The sequence below is a fragment of the Bufo bufo genome, chromosome 7 (assembly GCF_905171765.1).
Source record: "Bufo bufo chromosome 7, aBufBuf1.1, whole genome shotgun sequence".
NCBI classification, from domain to species: domain Eukaryota; kingdom Metazoa; phylum Chordata; class Amphibia; order Anura; family Bufonidae; genus Bufo; species Bufo bufo.
Window position 1 is genome coordinate 9,142,456 of NC_053395.1, and position 17,501 is coordinate 9,159,956.

Here is a 17,501-nt window from a genome sequence, read left to right on the forward strand (position 1 = left end):
GGTGCTAGGTCCAGGGATATAGCTGCTTACCCCGTAGAGATAAAGACGAAAAGCGGAGAGCACTCCAGATAAAAAGCAATTGGTGTTTATTCACCCATGTGGAAGGCAACGTTTCAGCTCATACAAGAGCCTTTCTCAAGCCTAATACACTGCGTGCAGAATTATTAGGCAAATGAGTATTTTGACCACATCATCCTCTTTATGCATGTTGTCTTACTCCAAGCTGTATAGGCTCGAAAGCCTACTACCAATTAAGCATATTAGGTGATGTGCATCTCTGTAATGAGAAGGGGTGTGGTCTAATGACATCAACACCCTATATTAGGTGTGCATAATTATTAGGCAACTTCCTTTCCTTTGGCAAAATGGGTCAAAAGAAGGACTTGACAGGCTCAGAAAAGTCAAAAATAGTGAGATATCTTGCAGAGGGATGCAGCACTCTTAAAATTGCAAAGCTTCTGAAGCGTGATCATCGAACAATCAAGTGTTTCATTCAAAATAGTCAACAGGGTCGCAAGAAGCGTGTGGAAAAACCAAGGTGCAAAATAACTGCCCATGAACTGAGAAATGTCAAGCGTGCAGCTGCCAAGATGCCACTTGCCACCAGTTTGGCCATATTTCAGAGCTGCAACATCACTGGAGTGCCCAAAAGCACAAGGGGTGCAATACTCAGAGACATGGCCAAGGTAAGAAAGGCTGAAAGACGACCACCACTGAACAAGACACACAAGCTAAAACGTCAAGACTGGGCCAAGAAATATCTCAAGACTGATTTTTCTAAGGTTTTATGGACTGATGAAATGAGAGTGAGTCTTGATGGGCCAGATGGATGGGCCCGTGGCTGGATTGGTAAAGGGCAGAGAGCTCCAGTCCGACTCAGACGCCAGCAAGGTGGAGGTGGAGTACTGGTTTGGGCTGGTATCATCAAAGATGAGCTTGTGGGGCCTTTTCGGGTTGAGGATGGAGTCAAGCTCAACTCCCAATCCTACTGCCAGTTTCTGGAAGACACCTTCTTCAAGCAGTGGTACAGGAAAAAGTCTGCATCCTTCAAGAAAAACATGATTTTCATGCAGGACAATGCTCCATCACACGCGTCCAAGTACTCCACAGCGTGGCTGGCAAGAAAGGGTATAAAAGAAGAAAATCTAATGACATGGCCTCCTTGTTCACCTGATCTGAACCCCATTGAGAACCTGTGGTCCATCATCAAATGTGAGATTTACAAGGAGCGAAAACAGTACACCTCTCTGAACAGTGTCTGGGAGGCTGTGGTTGCTGCTGCACGCAATGTTGATGGTGAACAGATCAAAACACTGACAGAATCCATGGATGGCAGGCTTTTGAGTGTCCTTGCAAAGAAAGGTGGCTATATTGGTCACTGATTTGTTTTTGTTTTGTTTTTGAATGTCAGAAATGTATATTTGTGAATGTTGAGATGTTATATTGGTTTCACTGGTAAAAATAAATAATTGAAATGGGTATATATTTGTTTTTTGTTAAGTTGCCTAATAATTATGCACAGTAATAGTCACCTGCACACACAGATATCCCCCTAAAATAGCTAAAACAAAAAAAAACTAAAAACTACTTCCAAAAATATTCAGCTTTGATATTAATGAGTTTTTTGGGTTCATTGAGAACATGGTTGTTGTTCAATAATAAAATTAATCCTCAAAAATACAACTTGCCTAATAATTCTGCACTCCCTGTATATATATACATACTACAGAGGAGTGTACACTGTGTATACACTACTCACAAAAAGTTAGGGATATTTGGCTTTCGGGTGAAATTGATGGAAATGTAAAAAGTTCCCGCTCCAGTGATGATATATCATGAAAGTAGGGCATTTAACCCTTAGGCCTCTTTCACACGAGCGTGACGGATTAGGTCCGGATGCGTTCAGTGAAACTCGCACCATCTTGCAAGCAAGTTCAGTCAGTTTTGTCTGCGATTGCGTTCAGTTTTTTCTGTGCAACCATCGGTGAAAAACGCATCGCACCTGCACTTGCTTCCGGATGCAATGCGTTTTTCACCGAAGCCCCATTCACTTCTATGGGGCCAGGGCTGCGTGAAAAAAATGCAGAATATAGAACATGCTGCGTTTTTCTCGCAATGAAGCTTCCTTGAGCCATAACTTTTTTATATTTCCGTTCACATAGCTGTATGAGGGCTTATTTTTTGCGGGACAAGTTGTAATTTTTAATGCCACCATTAATTATGGCATACAATGTAGTGGGAAGCGGTAAAAAAAATTCCAAATAGCGTGAAATTGGAAGACAAAATGCAATTCCTCCACCGTTTTACAGGTTTTGTTCCCACTGCGTTCCGTTTGTGGCAAAACTGGCCAATGCCCTTCATTCTTTGGGTCAGTACGATTATGATACCCCGTATGTATAGGTTTCTTATGTCTAAATAATGTAAAAATACATTTTAACTTTGAAAAAAATATATATATTTTTTTTTACATCACTATATTCTCACCCCATAACTTTTTTTTTTATAGTTATATCTACTGAGCTGTGTGGGGGCTCATTTTTTTGTGGGACAATCTATAGTTTTTATTGATACCATTTTGGAGTGTGTGTGTGTGATTTTATTACTTTTTTGGGGTAAGATAAGCAATGAAAAAATGGCAAATTCGCCGTAATGGAAAAATATTTTTATATTTTAATAGTATGGGCGTTTTCGGTCACGGTGATACCCATGATGTTTATACTGTATATTTTGTTATTTAGATTTTTTTTTATTATTATTATTATACGAAAATGGGGTGATTTAAACTTTTATATTTTTTTAATATATTTGTTTTTATTTTTTGTAATGATTTTGAAGTTTGTATTTGAGCCTGCAATATCAATTTTTTTTTAATTTTGAACAATCATGTTGAAACTGGACCTATTACAGGGAATTGCTCATTTCTTATGTTGGCCTGCCATCTGGTGGCCAAAATAAGAATTGCAGTTTGAATGTTCTCAGCCTCTTTAGAGGGGCAGAGTGCATTCAAATCAATTACCGGCATCCCCATTGGCCGCACTGCTTTGGGGGTTTTGCGCATTTAGATGCCGTGATCTCACTTGATCACGGCATCTTAAACCTTTTAATTATCGTAATCGGCATTATTGCCGGCCGCGGTAATTAGCCGCAGGTCTCTGCTGTTAGAAACTGCACGTGCAGCGGTATCGCTCCAGCACCGTACCTGGCGCTGGTAGCGAAAGGGTTAAGAGTTTTCCAGGATTTTTTTTTACTTCCTCTGGATAGTCATTGGTATCTGATTGGTGGTAGTTCGACATGTTTTGAGAAGTCAGCGGCACTCCTTATTGCAGCTCACCAAGCACAGCACCATGTATTGTATAGCAGCTGTGCTTGGTATCGCGCTCATCCTCATTCACTTCTATGGGGCTGAGCTGCTCCTAGGCCATTGGAATGATGAAATGATGTCACTGGCCTAGGAAAAGCTGTGAGAAGGCCACGGTGCTCACAGGAGTGCTGCTGCCTTCTTAAATAGCTGATCAGCAGGGGCCCTAGGGGTCGGAACCCCACTGATCAGATACTGATTACCTATCTAGAGAATAGGTAATCAGTATAAAAATCTCGGAAGACCCCTTTAAGCTCCATGAAGCCACATTCGCTGATAGCAGCTTGTGATTTGCGAGCTGGTGCATTGTGGTGAAGTAGCAACGACCCGCCTGCTGACAACTTTCCACGGCATTTCTCTTTGCCTCATGTAAATCCTTTATTGTTGAAGCAGAGGGTAATGGTTGTCTTGTGTGGCATAAATTCTAGTAATAAAATCCCAAAAAACGTTGCCTTGATCTTCCCAGCTGACTGCTGCACACATTTATTTGGAGTTGGTGACCCCGTGTACTTACTTCTATTGCATGGACTCCTGTTTGGTCTCAGGATCCTCGTGGTAGACCCGTGTTTCATCACTCATAATAATAATAATAATACGAGAATAGAATTGTCCTGGATTTTCTCTAAACATATCGAAATTCTCTTGGCTAAATTGCTAATGACAAGTTTTTTGTTCAGACGTCAACATTCGTGGCACCCACTGGGTGCTGACCTATGACATCATCAAAACATCATGAATGATCCTGGAAACTGAGCCAACTGAAATGCCGAATTCATGAGCCATAACACTGACTGTGACCCGACAATCTTCCAAAATCATGGCCGCCACTTTACGGCACATTTCCTCTTCGACAGGTCATCCCGAATGGGGGTCTTCAATTGCTTCCCTACCCCACGTAAACTGCTTGTCCCAAAACTTTACTTGGTAGTAGGAAGGTACGTCATCCCCATATACATGGATTTCTTTAGGCTTTTCTTCCTTTCACGGTTACTGGGGGCTTATGCTGTGGATCTCACATAGTACCATACGGGGTGGGTGATATGTACTATCCCCATAGTTGTTGTGTAGATACTCTTCTAAGAGACGTACTACCAGTTACTGTGACACGCAGCGTATGGCCTGGTATCTGCGGCGGTACATGGCTGTCCAGTGAGGCCTTGCCCTTTGTTTCGCTGTATATCCTTTTCCAGCTTGACTTTTTTCTTCCATGTTTTATATATATTATTATAATAAGGTCGATACTATTTTTGATAATTGGTTCCACTGGCTTTTTTGTTATGTAGATAACGTATTGAGCACCGCTCCTGTAAGGGCGCGTTCACACGCTGCCGACTTCGAGCAACTGAAAATCGCTTTCATTGTAATGGCTGGCAAAAACGTGTATTTCTGAAAGCAACAGTTAAGTGAATACAACTGATTTTCAGCCAGGAAAATGTCTCTGCCCACTGTCAGCCTGTGGGGTGAGAGGGTCCCACATCCCCCTGAGGAGCTGCACGCCGCCATTACACTGTCCTATCACCACATGCAGTCCCTGCCCCTTTGTTCCTCTCCTCAGCTGCATGTAAAGATGGAGGCGGCGCATGCGCAGTCCGTCCGCCGGAGGTCTGAGGAACAGTCGCATTCGCAGTCGCGTTCCCTGCCTAGGCCCGGTGTTTCCCGCTCTCGCGGTTTCCAGGTTCCCCAGTGTGCGACTCGTGTGTGAGGTGATAGTTTCTAGCTCCCCCCTGAGTGTGAGGTGATAGTTTCTAGCTCCCCCCTGTGTGTGAGGTGATAGTCTCCAGGCCTCCCGCTCGTTACCGCTTCACGTGCTCCGCCATTATGGCCTCCGTAGCGCAGCCCGATGTCTCCGAGCTGGAGAAGAAAGACAACTCGGCGGCCGGGGAGGATGCGGACAACAACCCCGAGGAGCCCATGGACGATGATGATGAGAACGATGATGGCGGAGACGGAGAAGACGAGGACGTGGAGGAAGATGTGGTCGTCCAGATCGGGGCCACCTACTCCTGCAAGAGGCAGGACGGATCCTTCCGTAAGTACTCACCCCTGTGTGTGCATCTGTACCGTGTGATACCCCCATATAATACCCCCTATATACCGTGTGATACCCCCATATACATCTATACCGTGTGATACCCCCATATACATATATACCCCTATATAATACCCCATCTATACTGTGTGGTACCACTATATAATACCCCGTATACCCCCTATATACCGTGTGATACCTCCATATACATCTATACCGTGTGATACCCCCTATATACCGTGTGATACCCCCATATACATCTATACCGTGTGATACCCCCTATATACCGTGTGATACCCCCATATACATCTATACCGTGTGATACCCCCATATACATCTATACCCCTATATAATACCCCATCTATACTGTGTGGTACCACTATATAATACCCCGTATACCCCCTATATACCGTGTGATACCCCCTATATAATGCCCTCCATATACATCTATACTGTGTGATACCCCCTATATACCGTGTGATACCACTATATAATACCCCCTATATACCGTGTGATACCCCATCTATACCGCCCTCCATATAGATCTATACTGTGTGATACCCCCATATAATACCCCCATATACATCTATACCGTGTGATACCCCCTATATACCGTGTGATACCACTATATAATACCCCATCTATACCGTGTGATACCACTATATAATACCCCCTATATACCGTGTGATACCACTATATAATACCCCCTATGTACCGTGTGATACCCCCTATGTACCGTGTGATACCCCCTATGTACCGTGTGATACCCCCTATGTACCGTGTGATACCCCCTATGTACCGTGTGATACCCCCTATGTACCGTGTGATACCCCCTATGTACCGTGTGATACCCCCTATGTACCGTGTGATACCCCCTATGTACCGTGTGATACCCCCTATGTACCGTGTGATACCCCCTATGTACCGTGTGATACCCCCTATATAATACCCCCATATACATCTATACCGTGTGATACCACTATATAATACTCTCCATATACATCTATACCGGGTGATACCGCCTATATAATACCCCATCTATACAGTGTGATACCCCCCCATATACAGCTGTACAGTGTGATACCCCCCCATATACAGCTGTACAGTGTGATACCCCCCCTCCATATACAGCTGTACAGTGTGATACCCCCCCTCCATATACAGCTGTACAGTGTGATACCCCCCCTCCATATACAGCTGTACAGTGTGATACCCCCCCTCCATATACAGCTGTACAGTGTGATACCCCCCCTCCATATACAGCTGTACAGTGTGATACCCCCCCTCCATATACAGCTGTACAGTGTGATACCCCCCCTCCATATACAGCTGTACAGTGTGATACCCCCCCTCCATATACATCTATACTGTGTGATACCCCCTATATACCGTGTGATACCACTATATAATACCCCCTATATACCGTGTGATACCCCATCTATACCGCCCTCCATATAGATCTATACTGTGTGATACCCCCATATAATACCCCCATATACATCTATACCGTGTGATACCCCCTATATACCGTGTGATACCACTATATAATACCCCATCTATACCGTGTGATACCACTATATAATACCCCCTATATACCGTGTGATACCACTATATAATACCCCCTATGTACCGTGTGATACCCCCTATGTACCGTGTGATACCCCCTATGTACCGTGTGATACCCCCTATGTACCGTGTGATACCCCCTATGTACCGTGTGATACCCCCTATGTACCGTGTGATACCCCCTATGTACCGTGTGATACCCCCTATGTACCGTGTGATACCCCCTATGTACCGTGTGATACCCCCTATGTACCGTGTGATACCCCCTATATAATACCCCCATATACATCTATACCGTGTGATACCACTATATAATACTCTCCATATACATCTATACCGGGTGATACCGCCTATATAATACCCCATCTATACAGTGTGATACCCCCCCATATACAGCTGTACAGTGTGATACCCCCCCTCCATATACAGCTGTACAGTGTGATACCCCCCCTCCATATACAGCTGTACAGTGTGATACCCCCCCTCCATATACAGCTGTACAGTGTGATACCCCCCCTCCATATACAGCTGTACAGTGTGATACCCCCCCTCCATATACAGCTGTACAGTGTGATACCCCCCCTCCATATACAGCTGTACAGTGTGATACCCCCCCTCCATATACAGCTGTACAGTGTGATACACCCCCTCCATATACAGCTGTACAGTGTGATACACCCCCTCCATATACAGCTGTACAGTGTGATACACCCCCTCCATATACAGCTGTACAGTGTGATACACCCCCTCCATATACAGCTGTACAGTGTGATACACCCCCTCCATATACAGCTGTACAGTGTGATACACCCCCTCCATATACAGCTGTACAGTGTGATACACCCCCTCCATATACAGCTGTACAGTGTGATACACCCCCTCCATATACAGCTGTACAGTGTGATACACCCCCTCCATATACAGCTGTACAGTGTGATACACCCCCTCCATATACAGCTGTACAGTGTGATACACCCCCTCCATATACAGCTGTACAGTGTGATACACCCCCTCCATATACAGCTGTACAGTGTGATACACCCCCCTCCATATACAGCTGTACAGTGTGATACACCCCCTCCATATACAGCTGTACAGTGTGATACACCCCCTCCATATACAGCTGTACAGTGTGATACACCCCCTCCATATACAGCTGTACAGTGTGATACACCCCCTCCATATACAGCTGTACAGTGTGATACACCCCCTCCATATACAGCTGTACAGTGTGATACACCCCCTCCATATACAGCTGTACAGTGTGATACACCCCCTCCATATACAGCTGTACAGTGTGATACACCCCCTCCATATACAGCTGTACAGTGTGATACACCCCCTCCATATACAGCTGTACAGTGTGATACACCCCCTCCATATACAGCTGTACAGTGTGATACACCCCCTCCATATACAGCTGTACAGTGTGATACACCCCCTCCATATACAGCTGTACAGTGTGATACACCCCCTCCATATACAGCTGTACAGTGTGATACACCCCCTCCATATACAGCTGTACAGTGTGATACACCCCCTCCATATACAGCTGTACAGTGTGATACACCCCCTCCATATACAGCTGTACAGTGTGATACACCCCCTCCATATACAGCTGTACAGTGTGATACACCCCCTCCATATACAGCTGTACAGTGTGATACACCCCCTCCATATACAGCTGTACAGTGTGATACACCCCCTCCATATACAGCTGTACAGTGTGATACACCCCCTCCATATACAGCTGTACAGTGTGATACACCCCCTCCATATACAGCTGTACAGTGTGATACACCCCCTCCATATACAGCTGTACAGTGTGATACACCCCCTCCATATACAGCTGTACAGTGTGATACACCCCCTCCATATACAGCTGTACAGTGTGATACACCCCCTCCATATACAGCTGTACAGTGTGATACACCCCCTCCATATACAGCTGTACAGTGTGATACACCCCCTCCATATACAGCTGTACAGTGTGATACACCCCCTCCATATACAGCTGTACAGTGTGATACACCCCCTCCATATACAGCTGTACAGTGTGATACACCCCCTCCATATACAGCTGTACAGTGTGATACACCCCCTCCATATACAGCTGTACAGTGTGATACACCCCCTCCATATACAGCTGTACAGTGTGATACACCCCCTCCATATACAGCTGTACAGTGTGATACACCCCCTCCATATACAGCTGTACAGTGTGATACACCCCCTCCATATGCAGCTGTACAGTGTGATACACCCCCTCCATATGCAGCTGTACAGTGTGATACACCCCCTCCATATGCAGCTGTACAGTGTGATACACCCCCTCCATATGCAGCTGTACAGTGTGATACACCCCCTCCATATGCAGCTGTACAGTGTGATACACCCCCTCCATATGCAGCTGTACAGTGTGATACACCCCCTCCATATGCAGCTGTACAGTGTGATACCCCCCCTCCATATGCAGCTGTACAGTGTGATACACCCCCTCCATATGCAGCTGTACAGTGTGATACACCCCCTCCATATGCAGCTGTACAGTGTGATACACCCCCTCCATATGCAGCTGTACAGTGTGATACACCCCCTCCATATGCAGCTGTACAGTGTGATACACCCCCTCCATATGCAGCTGTACAGTGTGATACACCCCCTCCATATGCAGCTGTACAGTGTGATACACCCCCTCCATATGCAGCTGTACAGTGTGATACACCCCCTCCATATGCAGCTGTACAGTGTGATACACCCCCTCCATATGCAGCTGTACAGTGTGATACACCCCCCCATATGCAGCTGTACAGTGTGATACACCCCCCCATATGCAGCTGTACAGTGTGATACACCCCCCCATATGCAGCTGTACAGTGTGATACACCCCCATATGCAGCTGTACAGTGTGATACACCCCCATATGCAGCTGTACAGTGTGATACACCCCCATATGCAGCTGTACAGTGTGATACACCCCCATATGCAGCTGTACAGTGTGATACACCCCCATATGCAGCTGTACAGTGTGATACACCCCCATATGCAGCTGTACAGTGTGATACACCCCCCATATGCAGCTGTACAGTGTGATACACCCCCCATATGCAGCTGTACAGTGTGATACCCCCCCATATGCAGCTGTACAGTGTGATACCCCCCCATATGCAGCTGTACAGTGTGATACCCCCCCATATGCAGCTGTACAGTGTGATACCCCCCCCATATGCAGCTGTACAGTGTGATACCCCCCCATATGCAGCTGTACAGTGTGATACCCCCCCATATGCAGCTGTACAGTGTGATACCCCCCATATGCAGCTGTACAGTGTGATACCCCCCCATATGCAGCTGTACAGTGTGATACCCCCCCATATGCAGCTGTACAGTGTGATACCCCCCCATATGCAGCTGTACAGTGTGATACCCCCCCATATGCAGCTGTACAGTGTGATACCCCCCCATATGCAGCTGTACAGTGTGATACCCCCCCATATGCAGCTGTACAGTGTGATACCCCCCCATATGCAGCTGTACAGTGTGATACCCCCCCATATGCAGCTGTACAGTGTGATACCCCCCCATATGCAGCTGTACAGTGTGATACCCCCCCATATGCAGCTGTACAGTGTGATACCCCCCCATATGCAGCTGTACAGTGTGATACCCCCCCATATGCAGCTGTACAGTGTGATACCCCCCCATATGCAGCTGTACAGTGTGATACACCCCCCATATGCAGCTGTACAGTGTGATACACCCCCCATATGCAGCTGTACAGTGTGATACACCCCCCATATGCAGCTGTACAGTGTGATACACCCCCCATATGCAGCTGTACAGTGTGATACACCCCCCATATGCAGCTGTACAGTGTGATACCCCCCCCATATGCAGCTGTACAGTGTGATACCCCCCCATATGCAGCTGTACAGTGTGATACCCCCCCATATGCAGCTGTACAGTGTGATACCCCCCCCATATGCAGCTGTACAGTGTGATACCCCCCCATATGCAGCTGTACAGTGTGATACCCCCCCCATATGCAGCTGTACAGTGTGATACCCCCCCCATATGCAGCTGTACAGTGTGATACCCCCCCATATGCAGCTGTACAGTGTGATACCCCCCCATATGCAGCTGTACAGTGTGATACCCCCCCATATGCAGCTGTACAGTGTGATACCCCCCCATATGCAGCTGTACAGTGTGATACCCCCCCATATGCAGCTGTACAGTGTGATACCCCCCCATATGCAGCTGTACAGTGTGATACCCCCCCATATGCAGCTGTACAGTGTGATACCCACCCCATATGCAGCTGTACAGTGTGATACCCCCCCATATGCAGCTGTACAGTGTGATACCCCCCCATATGCAGCTGTACAGTGTGATACCCCCCCCCATATGCAGCTGTACAGTGTGATACCCCCCCCATATGCAGCTGTACAGTGTGATACCCCCCACATATGCAGCTGTACAGTGTGATACCCCCCCATATGCAGCTGTACAGTGTGATACCCCCCCCATATGCAGCTGTACAGTGTGATACCCCCTCTATACTACCTCATATACAGGACATATAATAATCTTCATATATATAGTGCCAACATACTCCTATACAGAGCAGCAAACAAAGGTTTTTTGGGGGGATTTTGTTACTGACAACCTGTCCTCTGGATAAGGTCATCAGTATCTGATTGGTGGGGTCTGACACAGGGCACCCCGTCGATCAGCTGTAGGAGAAGGCGCCAACTCTTCGGTGAGCACCGCGGCCTTCTCCGTGCTCACCAGACACGGTGCCGTACATTGGAGAGCGCCTGTGCTTAGTGTCACAGCTCCGCCCAATTCACTTCAATGGGGCTGAGCGGGATGGGCGCGTTTTGGTTAATGTCCCACTGTGTATTTAGAGCAGACCTGATCCTCTCACGGTTCTGTGTGCTCCTCCTCCACGCCTTGTCTCACATGTTGATTATTCTTATCTTTTTTCTTTTTCTCTTTGCAGATGATGCGGAGATTGTGAAAACCCGAGTGAATAAGCAGGCGGGCCGGGAGGAGTTCTTTGTCCATTATGTCGGCTGTAAGCAACAATCATTACATCGGTGGCTGCTGCACTAAAACCTGCTGCAACTGAGATATAAAGAGGACATTTATCATCTATTCACAGGATAGGTGATAAATGTCTGACCTCTGCCGAGACCCTTAAGCCTCATGCACACGTCCGTGGAACATGGACTGTGGTATCCCGGCCTGGATTCCTGCTGAGTGCAGGAGCGCACAGCGTCATTGGTTACTATGACACCGTGCGCTTCGTACTGCCCCTGCTGTACAGTAATACACTAGTTTAGATCATACACGTGTATTACTGTACAGTGGCGGCGGCACGAGGCGCACGGCGTCATAGCAACCAATGACGCTGTGCTCTCAGCAGGGATCCAGGCCGGTATCTCACGGTCCATGTTCCACAGACGTGTGCATGAGGCCCTCACTCCTCTGCTACAATGCTTCTTAACGGACAAGCGCTGTACTCGCTGTCTGAGTCAGTTCCATAGATGTATGCATGCTTGACCAGCGTCGCATTCAAACCTCTTCTCATTGTGCAGTAGGAACAGGGGTCTGAGGAATCAACCTCCAGTGATCGGTGGGGCCCCCAGTAATCAGACATTATCCTGCAGATAGCTGATAAATCCACGCTGTCCTGTGTGTCCATTCTCTGACAAATGAATGAACCAATCCTGTGGATCCTGCTCCTCTCCTCTCACCTGAAGACATCTGTCTGCAGCTCCTTTTCTTATTTTATTGTCCCCCAAAGTGACTGAAGGGCGCCCTAAAATCACATGACCACATCAGTCAGAAATGTGTGTGAGCCGTAGTAATAAAACAATGGTACCCTGGTCGCTGGTAAAGAAAACGAATCTGCTCCGTCTATTGAAAGGCGTGAGCAGTCTTACCAGACCCTTGTAGATGATGGGATCAGTCAGGGGGGGGGAATGAGGTTCAGGAAACGATGGATGTGTACCACACGGGAAGTTGCGGTCTTGCTCTGTTGCTGTATCATAGCCCCCACCCCTACCAATTGGGGTGGGGGCTATTTTACTTCTACCTACCTACACAGAGCACCCGCCCCGAAAGGGGCGACCCCGTCTGGATACCTGCCCCCTAAATCTACAAAATAATTGCCAGTGCAAAAGAAAACGATTGTGGTACTTCTAATGACATTGGAAGTACCACAATCGTTTTCTTTTGCACTGGCAATTATTTTGTAGATTTAGGGGGCAGGTATCTAGACGGGGTCGCCCCTTTCGGGGCGGGTGCTCTGTGTAGGTAGGTAGAAGTAAAATAGCCCCCACCCCAATTGGTAGGGTTATACAGAGCAAGACCGCAACTTCCCGTGTGGTACACATCCATCGTTTCCTGAACCTCATCCCCCCTGACTGATCCTATCATCTACAAGGGTCTGGTAAGACTGCTCACGCCTTTCAATAGACGGAGCAGATTCGTTTTCTTTACCAGCGACCAGGGTACCATTGTTTTGGTCCCTCTATGTATGTCTGTGTATTGTAGGGAGTCATATTATTCTGTTATCTTCAGACCACATTAAAAGTTATATTTTAATATAATCACACTCCCCCTTCCCCCCCCCCCTCCCCTCTTCCTTAGGGGCCCCTTTTTGCCCACTTACCTTTGGAGTGCCAACATAGCCTGAATAGATTTAGAGCTCTGATTCATTTTCCGAGCCGTAGTAATAGAAGCAACCATGCAGTATGACCGGCCGGCTCTAGAGCAGCGGGGCACGTGTGAGGCTCTGATCACAGCGGCTAGCAGCTTTGGATTTGCAATCTGAACTTGAAGGTGAATGTAAAATCCAGAGGATAAATGTCGATGTAAAGTTCAGGTAAAAACTGCAGATCTCGGATATGGTAGATAGTGCTGCAGATTTACATCATCCCCTTTGTTAGTTCCATGTGGATTTATTCTGCTGGATGAGAACCAGAATCCAAACTGAAAATCCTGAAACGTGCAGAGGCCCAAAATTGGGCGATTGGTTGCTGTAAGCTGACCACTCAGCCCTCTGCTAAGAGCGTGCGGGGGGCTCTTCTAACTACTCTACGAATGTGGCAGAAATGCCTGTGACAGAAGATCAGTCCCAAGCACATGCATTTCTGCAAACACCATTCCGATGAATAGAACAGCGACAGAAATGTCTGCAATAAATCTGGTATATAAAGTGGCGGTATGTGGCCAGCTGGACAGCCTATGTGAGTGGCCGCTCACTGATTATTATTGTGGGTTTACACGGCCCAATTGTAGTGGCAATTATCAGGAATGAACGTTACTACAAATGCTTGTTCCCGATAATATAAGCCCGTGTAAATGTGCTGCCAACAAAACGCTTGTTTATCGGGGGAATTAATCATTGATGTTGCACATTTAAAGGGTTTTCCAAGACTTTAATCCTGATGAGCTATCCTCAGGATAGATCATCAGTATCTGGTGGGGGTCCGACACTCAGGACCACCGCCGATCAGCTAGTGGAGAAGGTACCGACGCTCCTGTGAGCTCTGTGGCCTTCTCCGTGCCCGCCAAGCAGAGTGCCGTACGTTGTATAGTGGCCGCGCTTGGTATCACTCACCTTCTATGGGGCTGAGCTGCGCCTAGATCTTGTGACTGATGAACTGGCCTAGGAAAAGCTGAGTTAAGGCCACGGGGATACTGGGAGTGCTGCTGCCTTCTCAAGCAGCTGATGGATAGGTCTTCAGTATTAAAGTCTCAGAAAACCCCTTGAAATCCGCATTTCTGGGCAGCAGTGAACAGCTATCTGCTGCCCAAAAACTAGGTGATTGCTCATCACCATACAGTGGAGGTGATCGCTGCATGTATATACAGCTCTTCACCTCCACGGAAGCAACAGTTTCTTCCCGATAACTGCCTGCTCTTATTGGAGGTGAAGAGCTGTATTTACTGCATATGGCTGGTCAGGGCCATGTAAATGCAGCATTAGAATATTTCTACTGCTAAGCAGGCCCTGGGGGATCATATGTGACTTTACGTCAGTGGCCCCTAAGTGTTTGATAAGGATTGTGACATTGGGGATCAGTGTGAGGAGTAGTCCTCTCTAGCCTTGGTGTGTCGTCTGCCCTGCAAGCAGGGACTTGCTAGCCACCATGGCAGTGCAGAGTGACGCCTTCTTAGGCTACTTTCACACTCGTGTCATGGACGGATCCTTTTGTATTGTCTTTACCATAGCCAAGACGGATCCGTCTTGAACACCATTGAAAGTCAATGGAGGACGGATCCTTTTTCTATTGTCAGTGAAAACGGATCTGTCCCCATTGACTTACATTGTGTCAGGACGGATCCGTTTGGCTCAGTTTCATCAGACTGACACCAAAACGCTGCTTGCAGCGTTTTGGTGTCCGTCTCCAAAGTGGAATATAGACCGAACTGATGCATTCTGAGTGGATCCTTTTCCATTCAGAATGCATTAGGGCAAAACTGATCCGCTTGTGAGAGCCCTGAACGGACCTCACAAACGGAAAGCCAAAACGCCCGTGTGAAAGTAGTCCATAATGCTTCAGACCAGGTGGCATTCACCGTATCGACCAGTACACATGGCCAGGAAAAACACAATTGTGTCCATGGACTGCCATATTTTTATTTTTATTCAGTGATTTTAATTTTACTACTGCTGGATCTGGGCGCCTCTATAGCTGATGGCTGGAGGTACTGGTGGGAGACGGCCATCTCCACGCAGAGATGAGGAATTGTTCCACCTAGGCTCACAGCTTTTGTTTTTCATGCATCCATCTACATGTGGTGATTACCACTGCAGTCTCACATTTTCAGCTGGATCACACTTTTTTTTCTTTTAAGTACTTTTTATGGTTTTTCATGTGATGTATTTGGAATTGAAGTCTCCATTGTATTCCCTGGCTGTTCACTGTCCCGGATGGCTGATCTGGTAAGTGTCCAGCTAGAGGAGCTTACACCTCCGTTGTCCCCTGATTATGAGAGCTCACTTGTTTCCGCAGTGAACCGCCGCCAAAACGAATGGGTGGACAAAACCCGACTGGTGATTCCCAAACCAGTGAAAGAAGGGCAGGTGATTAACAGTACGGACCCCGGAACAGCGGAAGAGGGAAAAGCTCCTCTGAAACGAAAAAATGATTTTGGCACCTCTGAAGCAAAGGTAATGCGGCATTCAGTCCTCCCGGTCTACCCTGCCAGCTGTTGCCACAACGCCCGCTCTTTCTGCTGGCAGAGCTGCTGCATCTCCCCTCCTTCTATTGATCCAGATATCTGCTGGATTATAGAGGAAATGCACACTCAAAATATAGGATCTCCATGACTGGGGACTGTGCCCTCCCTTATATTTCTCTAAACCACCCCTAAAGGCTCTGTACATAAGGATAGGATCACGTGCCACCCTGTGAGATCAGAGCAGCCTTTCTACAAGGTGAATCTATGGATGGCATTAAGTATGAGTGAAGGCACCCTCACTCATCTGAAGGGAGGGCATATATCTCTTATATATTATTTCAATGTCCTTTTTAATGCTGAGCAGATCTCCTCAATATTTTCTGAGGTCTCTCTATGGAGGACACTTGTGTTATTGGGATCCAGTACTTAGAATCCCACCCATTGTAATCCCTGTAATGATAGGGGGTCTCCTCTTTATTGTACAGCGCTGATTTCGTCACAGTGTGCAGTCTGGTAAATGAAGACTATGTCACTGCTGTATGCCCTGCCTTAATCTTACATCTTTTACCCTTGTGCTGTATTGATCCCTTCTTGAATGACTTCATTATCTGATGACCTGCTTCCTGGGTCTTATGGTCAGATAATGTTTGATATCTGCGTTACATTTGTATCTTGGGTGACATTTTACCCCGATACGGGATGATTTTTTCTTTTTTTCATGGCAGTCTTTGTGACACCAGGACCATTTGAGGGGTGAGGGAAAACCTTGATTTTTGCACGTTGGAGAAAAATCTTACCATAACAGAAAAATCTTACCATAACAGTGGAATTTCAACCTTTCCATAATTTGTGAAAAACCTGGAGCAAAAACTGACTTGAGCTGTGGGTTTCAATCCACAGCATGTCAACTTCTGCTGCAGGTTTTACCCGTGACGCTTAACCCTTGCAGTACAGAGGTTGAAAACGGCAGAAGACCTGCTGCCATTCCTGCCACAAATAACGGGACGATTTAGCTCTTTTTTTTCGGCACTTTAATATTGTTACATCTTCGCAGGTGATGTAGTTCTGTAAAAAGTCCACCTGATGCTCTGCATGACTGCAGCGTCCATAAGGCTCCAGAACGGACTATAATAAGTGTCTCGTCTGTACAGTTGACCTCTTATTACTGTTTATCTGGAGCATCCAGTAAGTCCAGTTATTTGGCGGATCAGATCAGCGCTGCTCCCATTGAAGTGAATGAGAGCAGCGGTGCAGTAACCAGTCCCGTTCCCTCTATAGCTATGGAGCTGTGTAATTCCGACGCCAGAGCTACTGGGTAACATCTGATTGGCAGGGCGTCGGAGCCCC

General features: G+C 46.9%; 1 protein-coding gene across 3 annotated transcripts in view; it reads left to right on the top strand.

The window, feature by feature from the left end:
• Nucleotides 1-4,935: 4,935 nt before the first annotated feature.
• Nucleotides 4,936-17,501, top strand: part of LOC121007928 (nuclear factor 7, brain-like) — a 35,495-nt gene continuing 22,929 nt past the window's right edge. Inside the window, exons 1-4 of one of the 3 annotated variants that reach the window (XM_040440193.1) lie at nt 4,936-5,093; nt 5,126-5,387; nt 11,959-12,033; nt 15,986-16,143. In XM_040440193.1, coding sequence (XP_040296127.1) covers nt 5,177-5,387; nt 11,959-12,033; nt 15,986-16,143 — 444 coding nt within the window. In that variant the 5' untranslated portion in view covers nt 4,936-5,093; nt 5,126-5,176. Of the gene's footprint in view, nt 5,388-11,958; nt 12,034-15,985; nt 16,144-17,501 lie in introns of all 3 variants that reach the window. The other 2 variants (XM_040440194.1, XM_040440195.1) reach the window with 2 other exon arrangements.